Below are 23,828 nucleotides of genomic sequence, written 5' to 3' on the forward strand. Positions count from 1 at the left end.
ATGAAATTTAGTGCCCTATTCGCAAATATAAAAAAATCAGAATGCCCATTGTCTCTTTTGAAGAGCTATGTGAACGATGGTGTGGCCCTAAAGGATTTCAACAAATGCGAGGAAATCGGTTCACTCGTTTGCTTTCTCGTGTCTAAAACATATGGGCTTGGCCTCAAAATACTCCTTGACTGTGGTTTGGATATGTCTGCTAGTGTAAGTCTGCAGTTAGTTTATTATTACCATAGTATTAAAACCGCAAAATGCAAATCAATTAATAATTTAATACTATATGTTGTTAGCTGTTTACCTAAAGAGTACATCTTACCTTCACTAACGAAATACAATTTGCGGCTTAATCTGTAAAGTACGATTTAAGTAGATATAGTCTTTTGCTCTTAAGTAAATGTTTCTAGCGAAATCAAAATTAATAAGGATATTATCAACATACGAAGTGTCACCGCGAAGGTTCTAAACATGTAGCTTTTTTTTATCATTTGTAAGGTCTGAGTTATCCCGTTATCGATATTGAGGACTGCATTTTGGTCTGTATTTGCTGCCACATGTGCATCTTGTTGGGTGTGCCCCAATGTAACCAAATTACAACACGTTTTATGTAGAATAGATTAAGTGTCTCTAGCAACCTAATCCACGTTTCGTCCTAGTATTTTAAAAAAAATAAAAGAACCACATTTGGTATTCACTTGTGCATTTTGTTAACTTTCTTTAATTCAGCATCACATTACTGGAGACACACCACTGATCATCCTTTGCAACGAAGGTTTATGTGGTGCAACGAAACAACTAATTGACAAATTAGAACCGGCTAGTCTATTTCATTCCAACATCATTGGATTAACAGCTATAACACAATTGCTCTGTCGCGCTCACGGGGCTTGCAACTGCTTAGAAAGTCTTCTTTCACATCTGTGTCTTTGCAGTGCTCTTTTACCAGTTGATTTGCGAAAGAACAGTTATACACGCAGCTTGAACAGCATGGAACTTTTACATTCAGAACCCTTGTTTGAAAATGATGAAGGAAGTCAGGTGTTATTCACTGTTGACCAGTTACTGGGGCGCATTAAGTCAGATAATAGTGAGCGTATCATCTCTGTATTACAACTGTGGATAAAAGCAAATCTTCTGCGTTTAACGCACAGTAAGTTTATTACAGCGCTTCTCAAGTAGAGCTATTCCAGGTTTTATATTCAGCCTATAATCCAGCGGGTAGATTGATGTAGGTGTGACCTTTAGGTCCCCGCTCCTTTTAGCACACCGCGAGATACCCAACGAGTAAGATACTAAGAATAATAACGTCAACAATATTGGTGCACCAAAAGCAACGACCAAAGTTGGTCAACGAAAGCATAGAGTAATAAAATGTAAGGCAATAATCTGGGGAATCTAGTAATTGGGCACGAATGAAATATACTCAGGTCGCTTCAGTCAACTTTACAATACTAACTGATTTACCACCGTAACTGTAGTGCTCTTGATCTAGAGTCAACTTTTGAAATCCTCTTGTATTTTCATTCCGTTAAACATTACTGAATGACATCATTGTGTTGGCTGAATATCGTACTGTACTGTAAAGGGATGAAAATTTAATCCATGCTCCATGATATAACTGTCTGATTTACCCTTGTATTTGTATTATGACGGGTGAACAATAATATTTCCTCTTTGGCACATTATACTGCTATAACACATTAATATGACCAGGATTGAGATTTAAACTACCACTGAGGCAGATACTTGACCTGTAAGCTATACACAGACTGGGACTACGTTTTATCAGATATACGATTCACAACCAGAGTATAAGCCAATAGTTTATTTAACACAGTTACACACAGTCTATACTCCGTGATTCCAGATTAAAAATCAATGATAGGAAAGATACCACTTATTTTTAGTAGTAAAAGAGCTGTGTCTGTCAGTTCACACTCAGTGGTCAATCACAGCTTACCTCCATTTACACATATCAATCTTTTGTAAAGGCTGAGAAAAACTTTCTGGTCTCAATATTTTGACGTCTAATGAGACAAGACCATGACCAAAGTCCAATCAGTAGCCTGGAAGAAGTACCGATAGTCTTTTGATTCTCTAAAGTAGTAATCATAGTTATTTAATCTCTCTGCCCACTGTTGAGTCGACATATGTTTCTCCTCGTGCTTAAAGTTGGTGTCTATGTACGTAATAAAGTCGTCTGTTGAAATAACTGGGTGACCTTCAATTCGCCTGAACTGCATATAGTCAGGAGTAAGTACAATGCTATCAGATTTAGCTGTAATCAGAGAACTGTCAGGCGAATTCCAGTCCAGCAGTGGATGTTTTGCTTGTGGACTCAATGTATGAAGTACATTTTCAGGGCCACAAGTTATTCCCATCAAACTGCCATATGCTCAAATAACTTACCGCATTTGAGCCTTTATGCGGATTGCGCGAAACAAAGTCACGGTTAGGGAACTAGAGTTTTGGTTGGTAAGTTTCACTGTTTTACTTGGTATAACATTCAAAAATAGGAGGGCAGGTTTACGAGACTATAATATTAATTTGCAGACCATCTTGTTAGTACTAGTTGGATATACTGGAGATTATGCTAGGAAATAAAGTAATGTAGTAAATCTGGCTACCACGAAATGTAGGATATTATAGAGTCAGGAGTAATAAAGTTAGACTGGTAAAAAAACAATTTGTAAATTACTATTTAAAATTTCTTATCCATTGTTATAACTTTTTGAGACATTGCAGTGAAAATTAATTTGATACTCTTTATTCATAAAAGCAACTGGAGACAGTTCTATTCCGAATGAACAATTAACATGCAACACAAATGTCTTGGAAGAAAGGCTTCTCAGACCTTTGCTGTCACATGTTTTCTATTCAAACAACACTGGGTCCATAATGAATAAACTTCGAAAATTGCTTTGTCAATTGCTCATCTTAGGCCAGTTACATGGATTTCTTTTAATTGATAGTATAACCCAGTCAAATCCAGTAGACTCGACAAACCAATACTTGAATAACATGTAAGTTTACTGAGTGCTAAGCTTTTCTGAAGGTGATCTAGTAGGTGTAATTGTATTTTAATCTAAACACTATGGCGTTAAGATGGAAAGTAAAGTTTAAGTACAAACTTTTGATGAAACTGTGTATGATTAAATGGATAAGACTGTCCAATCACTGACTGCCAAATCACAGGAGATTCTTCAAAACATTCTAGGAATAATCCACATAAAGAACCAACAAAATGAAACGCTCATCCTGGATTCCACTACTAACCACAAGCCACCTATTCTAGACAATTAATGAAGTGACCAACTTTATGCTCAACTGGTAGCAAACTCAGAAACCTGATTCGAATTTAATACTGGTGGGAGGGGAAATCTTACTGTTTATTCGCTGCGATGCAAATTTACATTATATTTGTGTTATAGGTAAACTAATTTATTCTATACCACTGAATAAATATTTAGCATTCAGTTTTACTTTCTCCTAATACTCACCCAGTTTTTTTTAGTTAACTTGTCGATAAGTTCGGGCAGTTCATCTGCTGGTCAGCTAGCTAATCTTTTATTACTGATTTAAAAAAAGAGTACTAGGCTCAAAACCTAGGTGGATTTTCTAACACACGTTGTGTTTAAAACCCCTATACTAGCTATTAAAGAAAGTGTTGTTAGCAGATTTGTGATACGTAAATGTATGAAATTTTACCCAGTAACTAGTACCGTTGGTTTGTTTTACCTTGAATTTCATAGCTTAGAAGATATACGATGCCATCTGAATGGACCACTAAACTTAAGACTTCTAGGGATACGTGAAATCCGTCGAATTTTACAGAACCGTTTTATATTCACTTGCCAGAAGAATGATAAGTATAATTCGCTGATAAATGAAAATGCACTTTCGTTTCTAACGTGGGTTGATGAATTACCTTTACCAAATATCATCAAACAAAATATTCTTTTAAATCCTATGACCTTGAGAACTAGTTGACCAAACTACTTTGCCCTTACTTTTTTTCGGTTCGTGCATTTATTTTTGATTTACAATTAAAAGTACATTCTTTTAAACTTATTATTAAGTAAACAAGGTTTTTATGTTTTTGATAAAAATGCAATAAACGTATGTACAGAATAAAATTGAAATAACTTTCTGTTTTGATGTTCTTATAACTTCTGGTTAGTCTCCACATGATAGAAATTGATAGTACCAGATTGTGAATCTGAAAATAAAGTTAATTGTAAATGATAAGTGTTGGAATATAGTCTGCTTATTTGTATATAAGTGAATGCTTTAAATACTGTGTAATAGTATGAAAAGTACACTTAACCTTGTTGGGACAGCTTCCGAGAGCTACGACGGAACCTTCAGAGGTCCTAAAGGAGCCGAAGAGTTTCCATCCAATCACAACGTGATGGGGCTTTCTAGAATATCAACGTGGCATACCACTATTGGACAGCAGCATAACTTGCCTCTTTGCGGATTGGTTGAATTATGATGTTGATATAACAAACGCTAATATCTATAAATACCCATGATTTTCTTTACATTTTGATTCTTACCCAACAAGCGCTTCTCCAGGCTTTTGATTTGCGACTGTGAGGTTCTATACGTTCGAGTGTCGTATTTGTATACCGTATTCTGAGTTAATCAAGAAGCAAACTTAACATACCTTCGTACACAAACAATCCTTGCGGAACATTGGTAACCAAGTATCTATGATCATCCCAACTTGCTAAAGACAATCGAGGCTTCTTTTTTCATAGTTGAAAGCGAGAGTCATCGCCGATGTGTCGCCGGGTGTCTCCTCTCTACATCTCAAACCTGAACTCACATTAATCACATCGCGATCAACTACCGTTAGTATGCTTGTGTACAAGACTGCCACTCCTTTTAAAGTACCTATCTGGACTCTGATCATGTCCTAGTTTGCGCTAATTGTACTTTACATTTAAGTGGCCAACAAATTCGTCGTCCTTAACAGATAGATGTCAGTAAGTTGGTTACGGCTTCTGTTGCAACTAATTATCAAACCGAGCTAGGTTCAAGGCTACCTAACATCTCACTGAAAAGTAAAGATGAGCATTGGCAGCAACTGCATGACGCTATGAAAATGGCGAGTAAAGTTGCTTGCGGCTTCGCGAAGCGTCTCACTGGGTTCGTACAGGCTTCTTACAACTCATTGAAACACGGTCTACTCCGGGTGACCGTGAGTTTGACCATAAACGAAGACTGTTACGCAGTGAAATTGTGCAAAGCCCGTGTAAGGTCATAGAAGCCTGGTGGTTGAAGGGTGCTAATGGGTTAGAAGCAGCAGTTGTTCCCAGTAACTGCCGGAAGCTCTTCCAACTCATCCGAGTGACTGACAGCAAGAGATCTGGTGTGAGTGAAACAATCTGCAAAGTTAACGACATGACGATCAATAATATCTACCGACGTCTTGGACGATAGGTAAGTTTTCGAGGAGCAGTTCGACTAGTCTGCTGTCCCGGCGACATCGATCAGACTGTTCTACCCTCTATGGCCTGTGACGACTGATCCACCTAACAAGGCAGAAGTCTGCAAGGAACTCCAACTCTTGAAGCGCTGCAAATCACCAAGCCCAGATGACTTACCTCCGGCCCTTAAAGATGATGGCGAATTCCTGGTTAAGAAACTGACTTTGTTGTTTGCAAAGGTCCGGTACTTAGAGTGTTCCAACACTACAATGAGTCAAAAGTTGGTTCTATCTTTAAAAAGGGTTCACGTCGTTTCTGCAACAACTATCATGGGATACGTCTACTTTCGATCGCGTCTGAGCTGTTGTCTGCTTTTCGCTCTGGCGGAGGATGTGTTGATCATATATTTTACCTCCACAAAATGGTAGGACATCGTCACATATTAGGGTCGCCTTCAATTAGTTGGACGGGGTTGTGCTTTGGGACCGTCTGTTGTAGAAGGGTGAGCTTGAGAAGTTTATTAATATCTTGAAAGCCTTATATACAAACACCTCAAGTAGAGTGAGGTCATACCACCACCTCCCTCCACTGTTTCATTCAAACAGTAGGGTCAGTCATGTTTGCCCAATCTCACCGTTCCCCTTCAACTTTGACAACGATGTTCTGGAAACAGCTCTGATGGTTGTAGGTAATGGTGGTGTGAATCTGTCGCCTGGAGAAAGACTTTTTGACCTTGAGTATGGAGATGATATTGTCTTACTGTTCCATGTTACCGGAGTCATGCAATCCTCACCTAATCAGTTGGTAGTCAGTGTCCGTAGGTGCGGCTTGTGCTTTGCACTTTTCAAGTGATAAAGAGCAGATAGAAGAGTCGAGAAGTTCATATATCTGGGCAACTGCTGAGTAAGTCCTGGTAGTGGCGTGAGTAGTGAGATCAATTCACGTACAGTGTCGGCCAGAGAGGCTTGTGCCAATCTGGGCCATCTTTGGTGCCTTCGTGATGTTATTCTGGCTGCAAAAGACCGAATCTACAAAATGTCCAGAGTAGTTTTGCTCTATTCCTGTGAAACTCGGCCTCCAAGTCGAGGATGATATACGACTCTCTATTTTTGATCACCGTTTACTCGAAGGATTTCTGACATCCAGTCGCAACACCATGTTAATAATGTACAGGTTCGGCACCGTGTGTTTGGACACAGAGACAATAATTTAACTGGTGTCACCATCTTGAAACATCGACTTCGGTGGGTTGGACATGTACTACGAATGTCGTCCCACAGCATTGCACATTGTGCATTATTTGCCGATGCTGGGACTGGTTGGAAAAGGTGGGGAGGTGGTCAGTGTATGACATGGTATCGTGGTATGAAAGGAAGCTGTATAGGACAGGCCTCTGCTGGTCCTTTACGACTCCTTGGTTGGGTTCCTAGAGATGGTGCAACACAGTGGCTAGAGACGTCATCAGACGTGGCGATTCTGCTGTCACTTTCTTTTACTTCATCAAAGTAAACGTAACTTCTTTAACTGAAAGAATTCTTTCTGGTTGTATTTCAACTAACTGAACTGCTTTTTCCATTATATTATTATCATTGTTTCACTCTCATACACTAATTTTCGTCCCATGTTGCTCTTCTTTTTATTACACTTACCCTCCACTCTATCTCATATAAGAAATACATATTCGTTTAGTCAGCTATGAACCGAGCTCATTATACTACGCAGTTAGCCAAAGTAGGTGGACTGGAGTTTGTGCTGTGACCGAATGGCTATAAGCTGCGTACTTTTACTACTAGAGATGAATAAACTAAGATAGCAGTCTACTAGGTAGTGTGGAACTTTATCATCAGTAAGGCTTTTTTCCACCAAAAAACTAGATTTCCGGGAGTACTGCGTGTGTGACGAGAGATTACGAGAACCCAAAAATTAATTCTTCGAATGGCAAACTAGAAAAGTAATCATATGACCATTAAGCAGCTTCAAAACTTACCATATGACGCCGAAAGGGTGTATGCCTCACCTTGGTAAACGAATTCGATGACAAAAGTTGGTTCATCTGCATAGCCACGAATAAATATTCCGTTGTACAAGCACCACATTATTAGGTCATGGGTCGAAGCACCAGATCCCATTCCTTTTACATTAAAACAAAGCACCCAGTGAGATGTGTTTAATAAGAATTGAAGTGTAAGTTTGTAAAAATTCTTTCTATGTAATTAAATTCCATTTTGACTGGAAATAATTTAGGTTCCCACATTTTTAATCAAAGTATAAAAAGTTTCAGCTATTCATTTTACTTTCACAAAAGTCAAGGGATAAACATCTATAACTGACTTCCTAAAGATTAAGGAATAAGCGAATGCAACAATTTTTTTATTTCATAGAACGTCTCAAATAAACTATTTACACTACTTAAGTTTAATAAGTTTAGTGTGCTTGGGCTAAAAAATTATATCTGGATTCTGATTGCTAGATTTCCTTTAGTGACCAATTAAGGAACGAACAAGAAGGCCAAGGTCATAACACTCTTCAAAAGGTGATAAACTTGAGACACTCCAACGTTAAGCTTTTCCTGAAGAATCACATTCCCATTGTACTTTAAATAGATTAATCCGTTAGGAATTGCAACTGAGAAAGCTAACTTTGAGGGGGCACTTGCAGCATAGAATAAGAATGGGATAAGTAGAGGTTTCACATTAGAACAATCCTAATATGAGAATGAAAATATAACTCGTTTTCACAGTGTAAGAAATTCAGGAATAAACTGATTGTCGTAAACCCTTACAAAATCAAAATCCCACAAATTCTCACAAGCGATCCACTTACCTTCTACACAGATAGTTGTTTGTTGGGATTCAGGCTGATTGGCGAATGCGGCTAAGTGAGCTACTAATGATTCTGATTCATCGTTGTCGAGATCTTCATCATCATCTTCATTATCTATAGTATGCGTAGGGCTTAGTGGTCGACCTGTTTGACATCCATTAGTGCTAGATTGAAAAACCCTATCATAGTTAGCGATTGTCTTGTTGAATTCTGGCCTCGGGTTCCTGTTATTTGGACTCTTTTTCAAGCGTTGAAGTAGTGAAGTATCTAACTCCGATTCAATATTTACGTTGGAGCTAACATAAGTAGGAAAATGAAAACCATAATTAAGTTCAATAGACTAATGTTAATCTCCAATAAATTTGAGGCTTCTTGATACTTTAAAACTGTGTCACTTACTTGTCTGCACTTAATGTTTCACTGATTACATTTTCTGGCAAAGCGACCAAGGCATCCATTACTTGTGCCATCAAAGTTGGATTATTCACCTGTTCACCTGCGTCATTTAAAATGACTAGACCACTAGAACCGTCTTCATTAGGCTGATGATGAACATAAAGCGTTTCACCATCCGGGGTTTCAACTATCATCTGATAATGAAAATTATAATGAAAGGTTGGATGTCATGATTCTCAAATAATAAATTACACACTACAGGAAAGAGCAGGACAATTCCTTAATTTTACTTCGTCCGGTGAAATCTGAGTCAAGTATGCTTTGAACACCGTACACTTTCGAAATAGTGAACACAAATACCCACCCTACCACTGGCTACTAACACTTTTAGTCATTACCGATTATAAACGATATATGACTACACAAAGCAATATAAAATCCATTCAAGGAGCTTAAGCACTAACAGACGCTGATCAATTTACTTTCTATAACTAAAAATGAGGGGACGCAAACCTTGATGTCAACTTTTTCTCAGGGTAGTGATAGTGATTTGCAAATATTGAGTACGAAGACTAACTGGAGTAAAAAATCTGTCAAAAAAAATCAATAGAGAGAGCATTCTACTGACAGTGTACACTAGACAAATTGTATAAGCAATGCCTGACATCAAAAACACACTAAAACCTGTATAGAGGTAGAAAAGTTGTTCAGTTTACTAGATGAATGAATGTTTTGGACACAAATCACAAACTGTCACTCTTATATTCCATTTTTAGGGTTGAAAACCCTTATTGCACACAAATCAGGCCCTAATGACACATTTTTGAACCAGGATATAAACCACCACTGTTGTGAGAGCTATAGATGACAGAGCTATTGAAGTCAGGTTGACAGTAGCGAGACACTGGTTCGAATTACAGTGTTAAGCTAATAAGCTATCGTTTTGCATACATTAAAACACAAATCCTGCAGATATCAAACTATTTTTATTTGAACACTAACTCAACTCTGATAGTTATATGTGGTTGTGAAGAAATGAGGTCTCCTTAAACGAAATCACAAAGTTTTGTACTGAGAAACTAACCATGAAGTGATGTTGGTGACGAGCTTAATTTAGCCCGAGATTTACTGCCACCTATAGTGATGAAGAATATGGTGAACGTATTCCAGTGTGGAGTAAGGGTTGATACAGCTGTATGGACCACTACATAATACACCTCATACAAACTATTGCCAGGTCAGTTATAATTAACATAGAGCCTGATACGAATGTACACTACTTAAGGTTCTCGAACTACATCACCAAAACAGCCGAAATAATAATAGTATCAATAAGACAGATTAAACTTTAGGAAATATAATTCCGAAACGGATATATTGGATGAATAAAAAGTGTGAATAATGTGGAAAATCAAGAATGAGGGGAAAATAAAGAGAATGAGCCTGCAACATTGTGATCAGTACTTAGCCATGTCACCCAACGTTCATAACCATTGATTACGGTTATAACACCAAATCTCATCGAGTAATCTGCGCCTAACTACACCGGTTCCAACAATCAATGACTGCATAAATTGATTCTGTCCTGGTTTGGCGGCCGCTAAATTACTTTCAAACTGATCCTACACCAACGAACATTATTTTTCGCAGCAAACGGTGGTTGAACATACGTACCAAAAGCCACAACCACCCGGTTCGACAAAGATTTATCATCTTTACTTAGTGTCCTGCATTTAAGCTACCAGGACTGATACGACTATCAAGATAAATGAAGTGTTCAACACACACAGCCTGTGTCGAAGCAACACTTTGGACTTACAGGGAGAAATACATCTCAAACGCGCTTCTATTGTTACCCAAGGCGATCGAAAAACTGAAAGTTGTCAGCATCTGCATTAAAAAGAACTATATCGTCTGTGTAGTCGCAGTCCACTAGTGAATCATTTGGTAGGACATCAATCCCCGAAAAGTCAGACAAATAAAGCGTTGTCTCTCAGAGTACCTATGATGAAGTTAGATAAAAATGAGGGGTTTGCGACCTTGATGGACACCAACTGAAGTTACCAATTCTGATGACAGTTCGATATAATCTCTGATCTCACTAATAATGTTCCGGTGGAAATCCTCTAAGTAGATGATAACCTTCTTTAGCAAGTCTTCTATGACAGATATCAGTACAAAACATGTAGGTCTACGGAGTGGGACATCACCTTCAAGTCAGGAAATACTGTTAAGACAGTGTGTCGGTAGGTAGGCCTGTTCTAGAAACTGGTGAAGAGGTATGTGATTTACACATGCACGCCTAGATGTGGAACTAGCCTGGTCTTCCCGAATGTGTTATACATGAGCCCTCGTCAAGCACTAAACGATTGAAAATAAAACAACACAATATATTGGTCAAACAAATACCTCTATGGTTACCACAGGAGGATCTCAGTCCTTTTTTATACAGTGGAAAGACCAGCCATTGGGACTAATTGGATGGGATTATGTCCACTCTTCAGACTCTAGCCAAAAATTGGCCACCGTCTTAAAGGATATCCAGATTTTATCCAGCGGGTTCCTCCATTCCTCTCAATTCAGATTAGAGGGTCTTTTCGACTTCAGTAGGTGGTGGTGGCTCGTATCGATCTCCCATTTATCTGGGAATAGTATATAAACGCAGGGTAGATGGAGAGCAAACTGTTCTTCGCAGTATCCTCGTCATCGTATCAACCTTCTAGGTGGGGAAAGTAGATTACGGTCCCGTCTCTTTCGGGGATGATTACACTAATACTTGATTTTTAAAATGTTTCTTGGACTTGGTTTGAAAAATTATCTTGTGTTTCCTATCGCCACAACCATTCCATCTCTTGCTTTCATCGCCTATCACAACTCGCGATTATTGCGTAGACTATCTTGTCCGTCAACGTCTAAGTTGTCTTTGGTCACCGTGTTTTGGAACTTGATGCGATGGGTTTTCGAGTTCCTATCAATTCGGTAGACCACTAAAACCCGAGTCTTTCGCAACCTTTTGGTTCAAATCATTGATAGATAACAATGCTATTTTCACAGCTACTTGAATACTATGGTAGGCTAGGATCAGAGTGAATAATACCTTCATGGCTAACTAAGCAGATAGTTATAGTATAATATAAAAAGCAAGCATTTTAACGAAAATTTAGGGGTGATAACAAAGATTACACAGCTTACAACATCTCTTGGACAATCTTCATCCAAAGGCAATAAAATATCACCAGTTAAATTTGGCTTATTTTTAGTATCCGGAATAGAATCTGTATTATCTGCCTGTGTTAATGAATAAGGAGTGGTTTGGGCTTCCGAATTTTCACCACGAAGATTGACATTTGTATTTTCATTTAATTCGGTTTTCCATATTTGTTTATTAGAACCACTGTGACCACTTTTTACTTTAGTAAGAGTTGTAATTTTTTCATCTTTATTAGAAGCATCACCGCCACTTGAGAATGTCTCGGAGATATCAGATTCTTCTATGTTGGAAGACTCCTCAACCGTTGTCGCAGTGACAGTCACCTCATCAGCTGGAGGAGCAGCAGGAACTAGTGTTTCTTCTTCTGTTAAGATGTATGCGTTAGCACCTACTATATCCCCATTCGTGGCAGCCATACGACCGACTGACGATACTAAATCATACTGAGTGTTCTGTAGAAATTTCGAAAGTTTATGAAAAAAATATGTTCAGATGAACAATATATCATCTTTATACGGTACAGGTTACCATCCATTTATAGAATGTACAGTAATTTAAAGCAAATTGTATGCTTTAGATTATTTTTAGTTACAAACAACTATCCAGTTGTCTTTTAGAAAACATAATAATCCTACACTTGAATTCATCTAATAATGTTAATATAGCACTCAACTTACTAACCGATACAAAAACATTAGTTTACAAAACTCATCAACTTATCGCCTAGAAGGTGATGAGCTTATTATAGAGTTATCACAGTGGAACATTACGATGTACACGGGTGCCTTACAATTCAGATCAATCCTTTAGTAACATGTACTTTCAGTTAGTGTGACAATCAGTGACACGTAAACAAAATCACGATATTTAAACTACGCAAAGTAATGTTTACCAAAATGTCTCCTAAGTGAGAATATAAAAAACCGAATATAAACCTTACACAGTTTCAGAAAAGACAGGTAAGTATATGACTTACTAACATAGCATCCCGAGCATCATCATGTTGTTTACACTCAGCTATATCTAAAGGAGTCATTTCGAATTTGTTCTGAAGATGTGCATCAGCTCCAAAACGCATCAACATTTGAACAACAGGTGTATGACCTCTTTCGGCTGCCCAGTGTAGTGCTGTCATACGTAACATATCCTTAGCACTAAGATCCGCGCCATTACGTAACAGAAGCTCCACAATATCTGCATGACCCTCTTGAGCAGCTAAATGGAGAGGAGTACGATCAACTTTAGTCCGAGCGTCCCTGCTAATGCCAGCACGTAGGAGCGCTTCACATGAACTAAGATGTCCATTCATAGCAGCGAAATGGAGAGGAGATATTCCCAACTATAATGAAATAATAAAAATTATAGCAAGCACTACTTGAGAGTTCTATACATAAAAACTAAAAGAATTCAGCGAAGAAAATTTTCTTTTCGATGAAATCATTTATTTAAGCCGTACATTCGTATTTATTTTTCTATTTTCATTGCTGAATTTATTTTTATTCATTGACACAACGGGTTTTTTTAGTTCTATATGTACTAATAATTGATACTATGAAATATCATTTCTAAGCTTCAGAAATAACAATGACAAATGCACGTAGAAGCATTTATCATCTGAATAAAAAAGTACGCCTTTTTATATAAAACCTACGGATCGAGGACCATGTATAAATTTTATGTTTTGGGGAACCCATACAGTATTCATTTGTGGCTATCTCCAAAACCTTATCTGACCGATTTGATAAATCAGGACGATTAATTTATATTAGAACGATGAGAAAATCAAAAAGATGAGTAGAATATAAGGTTTTGAAAGAAATGATCATTTTGTAATTTATATAGCGGACTAACCTTAGCCAGATGACCATAGAAACAACGGAGTGATGGATAGCTATTTCTTTCTAGTATGAGACTCCCCAGAAGCCTGTACACATGAGCTTATGGCGAACTGTCGTCAGAATTGGATACTTTAAATGGTGTCTGTCAGGGCTTTTTACTTTTCCCATTTTAGAGATAACATTTTCATCACTTGACTTTTAAGGGGTTCATCTACTACCAGGCGATTCGCTCGTTGACTTAGAATATGCCGATAACATAGTTCCGTTTGTTAAAGACGTTGACAAAATGCGATCCTCCTACCAAACTAAACGACAATGGGAGTTTATTTGAGACTCGGTTCTTTCTTCTCAAGACTCCTTTTCATTAAAAGTTCTGCAAATTCAAAATCGCGTCCGGTTAATGGTGAACTAAATATATGCCAAGTTATTATTGTGACTCATATAAGGTTCAACCAGTTCGGTCTATTGTTTGTTTGTAATTACATAAGCTAACAGCATCAAAAATACTTTAACCTTAGTGTGGAATGTATTTAGTTCAACTGATAGTATTCTTTTATGCTATTTTTACTAGTTTCACCAACTCGTGGGAAGGGTTAGTCGTGGAGATAAGCGAGTTGTTAGGAGGTGTAGGAAGGGTCCTTTTTCTCTTTCCAATTTGTTTCACTGTATTATACTCCTTCAATAACATCTTCAAACCCTTATCTTTCACATAATACTTATACTCTTACTACTTCTACCAATATGGGATTTGAATCGACAACTTCATCTCTGTGCTAATGTGGTATGGCAACTCGAACTGATGTACGTACGTACGAAGTTCTACGTTGTAACTGACTGACTCACCAACTCGTTCAATGTTCATCTGATCATCCAACGTCTACTGCGTGCATTCCTAATGCCATCTACCTTAGATTTCTCACTAAGTACTCTGAAGACCTAGTCACCATTGTCGATATCAATCTATTTCGTTACCTAATTATGTCCAGTTCTTATGAACCCTTTTATTATTACACCATTACATGGTTTTTGATTTAGTTGGATTGTAAAACCATGTTCTAAAACTAATCTTAGCGAATAAATTATCATAACATACCTTGAGCATTGCCCTTCTCTTGTGGACTACTTTGTTTTTATGGTGTTGGCTCTTAACTTTAAGAATATTGACAAAAATAGGGCACGAGACTTATGGGTTTTCTACCCACGCCTATACATTGTCTATTTCAGCATCATGGATCATAGGATTGGCTTGGTCAGGTATCCCAGTTGGAGGTGCTTTTCTCTCTTTCTGCTTGCTTCCTGTTTCCATTTCATAATATTTTTACGCAAAGTATGAGGTGTCTGCACAATCTATTCATCCTCTGATAGTAGTCAGTTGTGTCACTTGGTTACAAAATGGGAAACGTCAATAGGTCATTTCCTATTTGCTTCAGGATTTCCCCACTCACCACCTCACTTGAACTGACGGAATTCTTAGGGTAATTATTTTAAATCTGTGAATTCAACTATTCCAACTTTTACTGCTACTACTACTACTACTACTACTAATAATAATAATAATAATAATAACAATAATAATAATGCAAATTGTCTGGCATGTAGTAAGCGCGTAAATAGGATTGTCAGTACAAGTCATCATTTCATTTATTTGTGTGAGGGCTGTGATACTGCCCAGGTGCCCAAACTAAAGCAGGTGGTTTTCTTAGGGGGCCACACCCGGAGCCTTCGACCTAAATGTCTGACCCACAAGGCAGTGGAGCATCGTGAGGCGATGCATTCCCATGGTAGCCGGTGACCAACAATTGGTTCATACGCCATTCGTTCCTTCAGGATACTGGAGCCCATATGCACCATTGGTTTAGAATCAGGGTTTTCCAACTCCCCTAGGTAGACTTTCAGTGTCCACCAACCCGGTTAAAGCGCCGGACATTCGCTTTTCGTCCTCTCAATTTCGTAAACAACACCCCTGCCACGAGAAGGCAGTGAGTAGGACTTCCCTGGCAGGGGCTGTATACGCGTGGTCATGTGAGAGTATTTCGAGAGGGAGAGCGTACTCTTCCCACTCTCAGCCATACCAGAGCATTTGGGGGCAAGGACGGAGTTGGAAAAAATGAGATAAGACTCATTGTACTGTGACTCCCCACGGAAATCTTTAGTAAAGGGCGAAAGATTTATCCGCAAATGAGGAGACACCAGAGTTATTATTTTTTCAGTTGGTACTCTATTTATAATTTAAATAGCACTTAGTGAACAGTAATTTAGAAACTTTTCACGACTTTATATCAGCTTAGGATCCTGTAAAAGATTTTTGAAATTTATTTCAGGTGTTTTTATGGCGCACGAATTTTAATAGGTGTGGTGTTAAAATGACTACTAATACTCCAGACAATTGTTCACATCCAATTTATACAACTTCTAATCCTGATGGTTCCATATCTCGGGACAAATCTATTCAAATTAATAGTCATCTGCTATGTCCTAGATCTGATCCTCAAGTAACATCAAGTGAAATGCACGAAAAAGCAGAAAAACCATTATTCGCTACTTCTGAAACTGCTGTCGACTTTCATGAAACTACTAACAGTGGAGTACAAAACCCAGCTACTTCCGTCAAGTGTCATTTCCCGCCTACTTTTCGCACTCACTCTGGTGTTATCTCATCAATGACTTTACCATTAACGTCAAATGTGAATTTTCTACAAGCCGTAAGTCCATTTTCCAAAATTAGTCGTTTTTATTAGTAAATGTTTGCGGTCTGTGTTCGTTGTAATGAAGTCCTGAATAATTCGCCCCAGTTTCATCTCTGCTAGGCGACAAAAAACGTGGTTCGTGATTAAACTATGCTTACTTCTTCGATAAGACAAATTTTATCCAAACGATCCCAAAAAACTTTGACTGCTGAATTAATTTCGTGTAGTTTGATGATCGAGATCCACGTAATAAATTTTAGTTTGCTAGGTAAATATAAGAGTAAAACTAATTTGCATCCGTGTTTATTGTCGTTTTCATTTTTTAGTATATTAAGACGATTGTTCCAAAGTTTACTGCAGTTTGACTTTTCTTACGTATCAAGAAACCAGTGATAAACGACATTGACATCTGTTGTACTCGAACGAGTAATAAGTGAATGATAACTGACAGGAATTATTTATGGACCATTATGACATATATTCTTATTGCATGAATACTGAATATCTTACTTACTTACCCTTGTTACCCTCAATAGAGCATAGGCCGCAGACCAGCATTCTCCAATCCACTCTGTCCTGGGCCTTCCTTTCTAGTTCTATCCCATTTTTGTTCATTTTTCTCATGTCTGTCTCCATTTCTCGGCGTAATGTGTTCTTTGGTGTTCCTCTCCTCCTTTGGCCTTGAGGATTCCAAGTGAGGACTTGCCTTGTGACGTAGTTGGATGCTTTCCTCAATAAGTGTCCTGTCCACTCCCAGCGCTTCTTCCTGATTTCTTCCTCCCCTGGAATCTGGTTTGTTATCTCCCACAGCAGGTTGTTGCTGATAGTGTCTAGCCAACGGATCCGAAGTATTTTACGTAGACAACTGTTAGTAAACACTTATGTCTTCTGGATGATGGCTTTTTGTTGATGCAGATATGGTCAATTCGGTTCTGTGTAGTGTGATCCGGTGAAGTCCATGTGGTTTTGTGAATGCGCTTATGTGGGAATATATTGCCGCCTATGACCAGTTTGTTGAAGACACATTGATTTACAAATCTCTCACCACTTTCGTTCCTTTCTCTCAGTCCATGTCATCCCATGATGTCTTCATATCCGGTGTTGTCCATTCCAACCTTGGCATTTAAATCTCCCATTAGAATGGTCAGGTCTTTTTTGGGCACTTCTCGACGATCGACTGCAGCCTATCGTAGAATTAGTCTTTAACGTCTTCATTGTGGTCGTTGATAGGCGCATAGCATTGGATGACGTTCATTGTAATGCCCTCTCTCTTTGTTTTGAAGGAGCCTTTGATGATCCTTGGTCCATGAGATTCCCATCCTATAAGTGCATTTTGTGTTTGTTTAGACAGCATCAATGCACCTCCTTGTGTATGTGTAGCATTTTCTTCTTCATGGTTGGAGTATAACAGAAGCTCTCCTGAAACTAGTCGTTGTTGTTCAACCTGCGTTCAATGTGTTTCACTAATCCCAAGCACCTCCAGGTTGTGTTTCCTCATTTCTGCAGCAACTTAGAAGACTCTTTCGGTTTCCCACATTGTACGAGCATTCCTTGTACCTAGATAAATGATTGCTTTGATTGTTAGAAGGGGCATCGGCCTCGTGACTTCCGAAGGAACTCAGCTTTCATCATGAGGCGTCATAATTCTTCCTTCAACTACCAGGACAGAGTTTAAACAGTTTGAATTATTCTTTCTGGTTAGCATTTTTTAGCGAGTTAGTTTTCTATAGGATGAGGTTGCTAACCACATGCCCAACCCTCCTCCTTAATCCGGGCTTGGGGCCTGCAGTAGCCCCTGATGGGGTTACAGGTGGAGTTCACAAAGAAGAAAGGGGTTAGAAAAGGTCGACCCTAAAAATGTCACGCCTCACGTTGCCTCACGGATCTCCGTCTCCGGCAGTAAGTCCTTTTGAAGAACGGAGCTAACACGTTAAAAATTTCCCACAAAATGGCCGTTAGTGACCGGCCTCAAGCAGTTGTCTCTTGGGCTCTGAGGTCACGCTCCCAGGTCAATAAGACCAACACTAACCCAACTTTTCTTTCAGATTCCTCAAGAAATACCCTTCCATGTTGTGGGCAGCCGGGAAGTGACATCAGCCATCATATTCGTAACAGCACACGCGATCAAGTTGGTCACATTCAAATCCTTCCTACACATCCTAATAACTCTCTTATCTCCACGACTAACCCTTCTCACATCCCGTTATTACCTCGCGCCGCTAATGCGAAAAATTCGAGTGAGCGGAACGTTACTCCCAGTCTCCTAAAACCACTCTCTAAACAACATATAGAAGCTTTTAACGTCCAAACACTGTGCCAAATAGGACAACAAGCTTCCATAGCTAGGATTTTAGAGTCTCGCGCCATCGATGTATGCTGCGTCTCCGAAACGCGCATACAGGACGCGAGTAGCGTCATTCATTTGACCTCACCATGTCATAATAAAGAACCAAATCGACTTACGCTTCGTGTATCTGGAAGCCCGGATGCTGCTCTCCGTGGCCTCGCTGGCGTATGTATAGCACTGAGTTTTAGGGCAGAACTAGCTTTCTTAGACTGGATCCCAGTAGACAGTCGTTTGTGCGCTGTCCGACTAAACGGAAGAGTAAGGACTCGGGAAGATAGGAACACTCGTCGTTGCCTCTTCGTCGTCTCAGCCTAATCTCCCACTGACTGCAACTCAGATGATGTAAAAGATGAGTTTTGCAGAAAGCTTTCCTACCTTCTCTGAAAAGCTAGGCGCTCTAATGTAGTAATAGTGGCTGATGACTTTAATACTCAATTAGGCAAACTATGGGAAGGGGAAAGACACCTGGGTGGATCTTATGGTGTCGTGGCTAAAAGAACAGATAATGGCGACCCTCTGTCGCAGCTATGCTCAGATAACCGCCTATTTCTTGCAAATACTAACTTTAAGCATAAGGAAAAACATCTTTTCGACATGGCAACCCCCGAATTCGTCCCAACGTTAGACCCAACTAGATCATATAGCTATCAGTCACCGATGAAAGGGTTCGATAGAAGACTCACTCATTCTGGAGCACATGTTTAGATTCAGATCATGCTCTAGTGAGAGCACGTATCTGTCTGCGTCCTACTGGACGTAGGAAAGACATTGCAGGGAAACCTCTTAGGGTTTTACTTAACGATAGGCAAGCTAAGAATATATTTCAGGAACAACTAGAAAAACAGTTAGGCAGCCATGTAAGTTGTGCACACCCTGAGGCAGCGTGGAATGACATCCGAAAAGCTGTGGAAACAGCAGTGATATCCGCTAGTACGGTAAACCATAAGGTTAGGGAGAAACAATGGATCTTAGCAGCATCTACCGCACTGAAAGATGTTTATTTATTTATTTAAACACATACATATTGGTGCAAAAGGGCACCAGATACATATGCTCCACACAAAATAATGAGAATGGGAGGAGAGAGGGGGAAGATGCGTATACATAAGGAAGAAAAAAGGATGAAAAAAAGAGAAGAGTAATGATGGGGGGACTGAAATGTACAACCAGAAGGACTTTCTCAGTTAAGAAAGTTATAATCACTCTTTATGAAGAAAGTAAAAGGTAACAGCAGGCACGCCACTGGCTTCTATTCTGAGCCATATCTGACAACGTCTCTAGCCACTGTGTTGCACCATATCTCAGACCCCAGCCAGAGAGTCGTGAAGGACCAACAGAAGCTAGCCCTTTGCAGCTTTCTTTCATACCACGACACCATGTCATACACTGACCACCTCTCCGCTTTTTCCAACCAGTCCCAGCATCGGCAAATAATGCACAATGTGGAATTCTCTGGGACGACATTCGTAGAACATGTCCAAGCCACCGAAGTCGATGTTTCAAGATGGTGACACCAATCGAATTGTCGTCGCTGAGCCCAAACACACGATGCCGAACCTCTGCATTACTAACATGGTGTTGCCACTGGATGCCAGAAATCCTTCGGAGACAACGATGATCGAACACAGAGAGTCGTCTAACATCCTCAATTCGGAGAGACCAGGTTTCACAGGAATAGAGCAAAACTGTTCTCACCGACGCGTTGTAGATCCAACCTTTTACAGCCAGACTAACATCACGAAGGCGCCAAAGATGGCTCAGATTGGCATAAGCCGCTCTGGCTTTCATTATACGTGCATCGATCTCATCACTCACGCCACCACCAGCACTTATGTAGCTACCTAATTATACGAACTTCTCAACTACTTCAATCTGCTCACCATCCAGGGTGAGTACAGGACTAGAATCCTGCCAGTCTTGTAGGAGTACTTTGCACTTGGAGGGTGCAAAGTACATACTGTACCTGCGGACACTGATTGCCAACTGATTAAGTGCGGATTGCATGCCTCGGGCATTATCGCACAGTAAGACAATATCATCCTCATACTCAAGGTCGAGAAGTCTTTCTCCAGGCAGCAGATCCACACCGCCATTACTTACACCCATCAGAGCTGTTTCCGGAATGTCATCAATGGCAAAGTTGAAGAGGAATGGTGAGATCGGGCAACCCTGCCTAACCCCGCTGCTTGAATGGAACAAGGGAGAAAGGTGGTTGTATGCCCTCACTCTGCCTTAGGTGTTCGTGTACAGGGCCTTTAAGATGTTAATAAACTTCTCAGGCACACCCTTCTTCAATAGACAATCCCAGAGAACAGTCCTGTCCAACGAATCGAAGGCAGCCCTGATATCAAGAAACACTACGATTGTTGGCCTGCGATAAGTATGACGGTGTTCTAACATTTGGCGGAGGGTGAAGATATGATCAATGCATCCTCGACCAGATTGAAAACCATCCTGGCAGCGACATCAGCTCCCAAATGCCCTGGTACGGCCGAGAGTGGGGGGAGTTTGCTCTCCCTCTCGAAATGCTTTCATATGGCCACGCGTATACAGCCTCTACCAGCGAAGTCATACTCACTGCCTTCTCGTGGCAGGGGTGTTGTTTACGAAATTGAGAGGACGAAAAGCGAATGTCCGGCGCTTTAACCGGGTTGGTGGACACGGAAAGTCCACCTAGGGGAATTGGAAAACCCTGATTCCAAACCAATGGTGCACGTGGGCTCCAGTATTCTGAGGGAACAAATGGCGTATGAATCAACCGTTGGTCACCGGCTACCATGAGACTGCATCTCCTTACGATGCTCCACTGCCTTGTGGATCAGACATTTAGGTTAAAAGCTCGGGGTGTGGCCCCCTAAGAAAATCACCTGCTTTGGTTTGGGCACCCGGGCAGTATCTCAACCCTCACACAAATCAAAGGAGATTTGTGTGGCGCATATGTATCTGGTGCCCCTTTGTACCAATATTTATGTGTTTAAATAAATAAATAAAAAGTTAGGGGTTGAAACTTGGAGAACTATTACAACCATCATCAAAAAGGTACAAGTATTTATAAACAATTGTCTACGTAAGATACTCTATGTCCATTGACCGGATACCATCAGGAACAGCCTACTATGGGAGAGAACAAACCGGCTTTCAGATGGAGGGGAAATTAGGAAACGACATTGGAATTGGATAGGATATACATTAAGGAAATCCCCAAACTGCATCAGAAATTAAACTCTGGTTCTGAATTCTCAAATATTAAAGAAAAGTTGGAGACCAAAGAACATACGGTGCTGGGAATTGGAGGCAGACACCAAAATAATGGATAGCATTTGCCAACAATTGGGAAGGAGCTCAGGGTAGAATAGGTTAGAGACTCCTGATCGACGGCTTATGATTCACGAGGAGCAACAGCTGTAAGTATATTAGGATGTGAGTTGTTGAATAAACCAAGCATGGTTTTAATTTATTGAAGCCCATGTCTCGGAACATGCATAGATGCTAGCAGTACATAATTCTGCTGTTCGATCATAACTTTCAGCCAATGAGCTAAAACGTAAGACCAAGCGCATATGTGCATCGTTCCAAGTTGCAGTACCTCATTAGCACAACAAGATGAACACTAATCATAACTTTGTGGGCAAGCCAAATAACTTACCCAGTCGGTAGTAAACGGTGCTCCATTATTTATTAAATTCTTGACTTCCTCGACATCTCCATTTTTTGCGGCATCCAGCAAACGCTTGCCAAGATCAACCAAGGAAAATGCTTGTGAGACATGAGAAAAAAGTCTTGGGTCGTTATGTGCCAATGGTATAATATATTGATTCATGATCTGCAAAATTTAAGTATACCACAATGAATACAGATCAAAAATTGCACTACATACATAAGATTTCTTTAAAAGTAGTTGAAAATGGAGAAGCTAGTATATTTCAGAATCTCAAGTCTATAATTATACATACTGTATGAATAATAAAGTACTGACATTCGATTTTAAGAGAATCAATCAAATTTCTAACATGATCACACCCTTATTCTATACGAAACTGTTTGCCATTACAGAAGTACAGACAATTATATCTGGTACTACTTATCATGAGAAACACTGATGAGGCGACACTGAAGAGGAAAAAACCTAGACCTTCCTTACGCATGTTACCCCTCGTTAAAGTGCATAAGACACCCACCAACACTCTCTTTCCAACCCTGTCCTGGGCAATCCCATCGAGTTCTTTCCGGTTGTTACTCATCCTTTTCATATCTGCTTCTATTTCCCGGCGTAGTGTGTTCTTTAGCCTTCCTTTTTTTCGCTTCCCTTCACGATTCCAAGTTAGGGCTTGTCTCGCGATGCAGTTTGGTGATTTCCTAATGTGTGTCCGATTCATCTCCAACGTCTTTTCCTAATTTCCTCTCCATCTGGAAGCTGGTTTGTCCTCTCTCATAGTAGGCTGTTCCTGGTAGTATCCGGTCAATGGACATAGAGTATCTTACGTAGACAATTGTTTATAAATACATGTACCCTTTTGATGATGGTTGTAGTAGTTCACCAAGTTTCAGCTCCGTACAGTAGGACTTCCTTGACGTTCGTATTGAAGATCCTGACTTTGATGTTGGCTGACAGTTGTTTTGAGTTCCATGTGTTCTTCAGTTGTAGGAATGCGGCCATCTTGCTTTTTCCTTCGTGTATGTTGAGGCCTACTGATGCAGAGGCTGCTGCTAAACTAGTTGTCTTCATCTGCATCTATTCGTGTGTATGGGATAGACGAACCAAGCTATCTGAGAAGTCCAAATCGTCTAGCTGAATCGAAGCTGCCCATCGTATTCCGTGCTTTCCCTCAGATGTCGAAGTCTTCATAATCCAGTCAAACAACAGAAGAAAGAGGAAGGGGGATAGTAGACAGTCTTGTCTGACTTCGGTCCTTACTTGGAATGCATCAATCAACTGACCTCGGTGCACCACTTTGCTACATAATTCTAAATAAATAAAAACCCTATTTCACTGTGTTGTCTTCTGATATACGTCCATTTGAGGATTTCGGCCAGTAATTTAGTGTCATGATCAGACAGTACTTTATCATTTCGTATTATTTCATTCTATTTACT

At 39.7% G+C, this 23,828-nt stretch overlaps 2 protein-coding genes across 2 annotated transcripts; one reads left to right on the forward strand and one right to left on the reverse strand.

The window, feature by feature from the left end:
• Smp_165100 (hypothetical protein) lies at positions 1 to 3,987 on the forward strand (the record flags this gene model as incomplete). Its single annotated transcript, XM_018794504.1, has 4 exons — positions 1 to 204; positions 724 to 1,147; positions 2,777 to 3,020; positions 3,750 to 3,987. 4 exons carry the CDS (start codon positions 1 to 3, stop codon positions 3,985 to 3,987), a joined length of 1,110 nt encoding a protein of 369 aa, XP_018648910.1.
• On the reverse strand, positions 3,459 to 23,102 carry Smp_079700 (putative ga binding protein beta chain (transcription factor e4tf1-47)). The gene is made up of 7 exons (XM_018794505.1): positions 22,381 to 23,102; positions 12,839 to 13,201; positions 11,844 to 12,314; positions 8,655 to 8,845; positions 8,256 to 8,551; positions 7,420 to 7,563; positions 3,459 to 4,216 (listed from the first exon to the last, which is right to left on the reverse strand). The coding sequence occupies exons 1-7, from the start codon at positions 22,552 to 22,554 to the stop codon at positions 4,161 to 4,163; spliced, it is 1,695 nt and encodes a 564-aa protein (XP_018648911.1). The 5' UTR covers positions 22,555 to 23,102; the 3' UTR covers positions 3,459 to 4,160.
• Between the last annotated feature and the right edge of the window lie 726 nt (positions 23,103 to 23,828).

This window comes from Schistosoma mansoni, chromosome 1 (genome assembly GCF_000237925.1).
Source record: "Schistosoma mansoni strain Puerto Rico chromosome 1, complete genome".
In the NCBI taxonomy this organism is placed as follows: domain Eukaryota; kingdom Metazoa; phylum Platyhelminthes; class Trematoda; order Strigeidida; family Schistosomatidae; genus Schistosoma; species Schistosoma mansoni.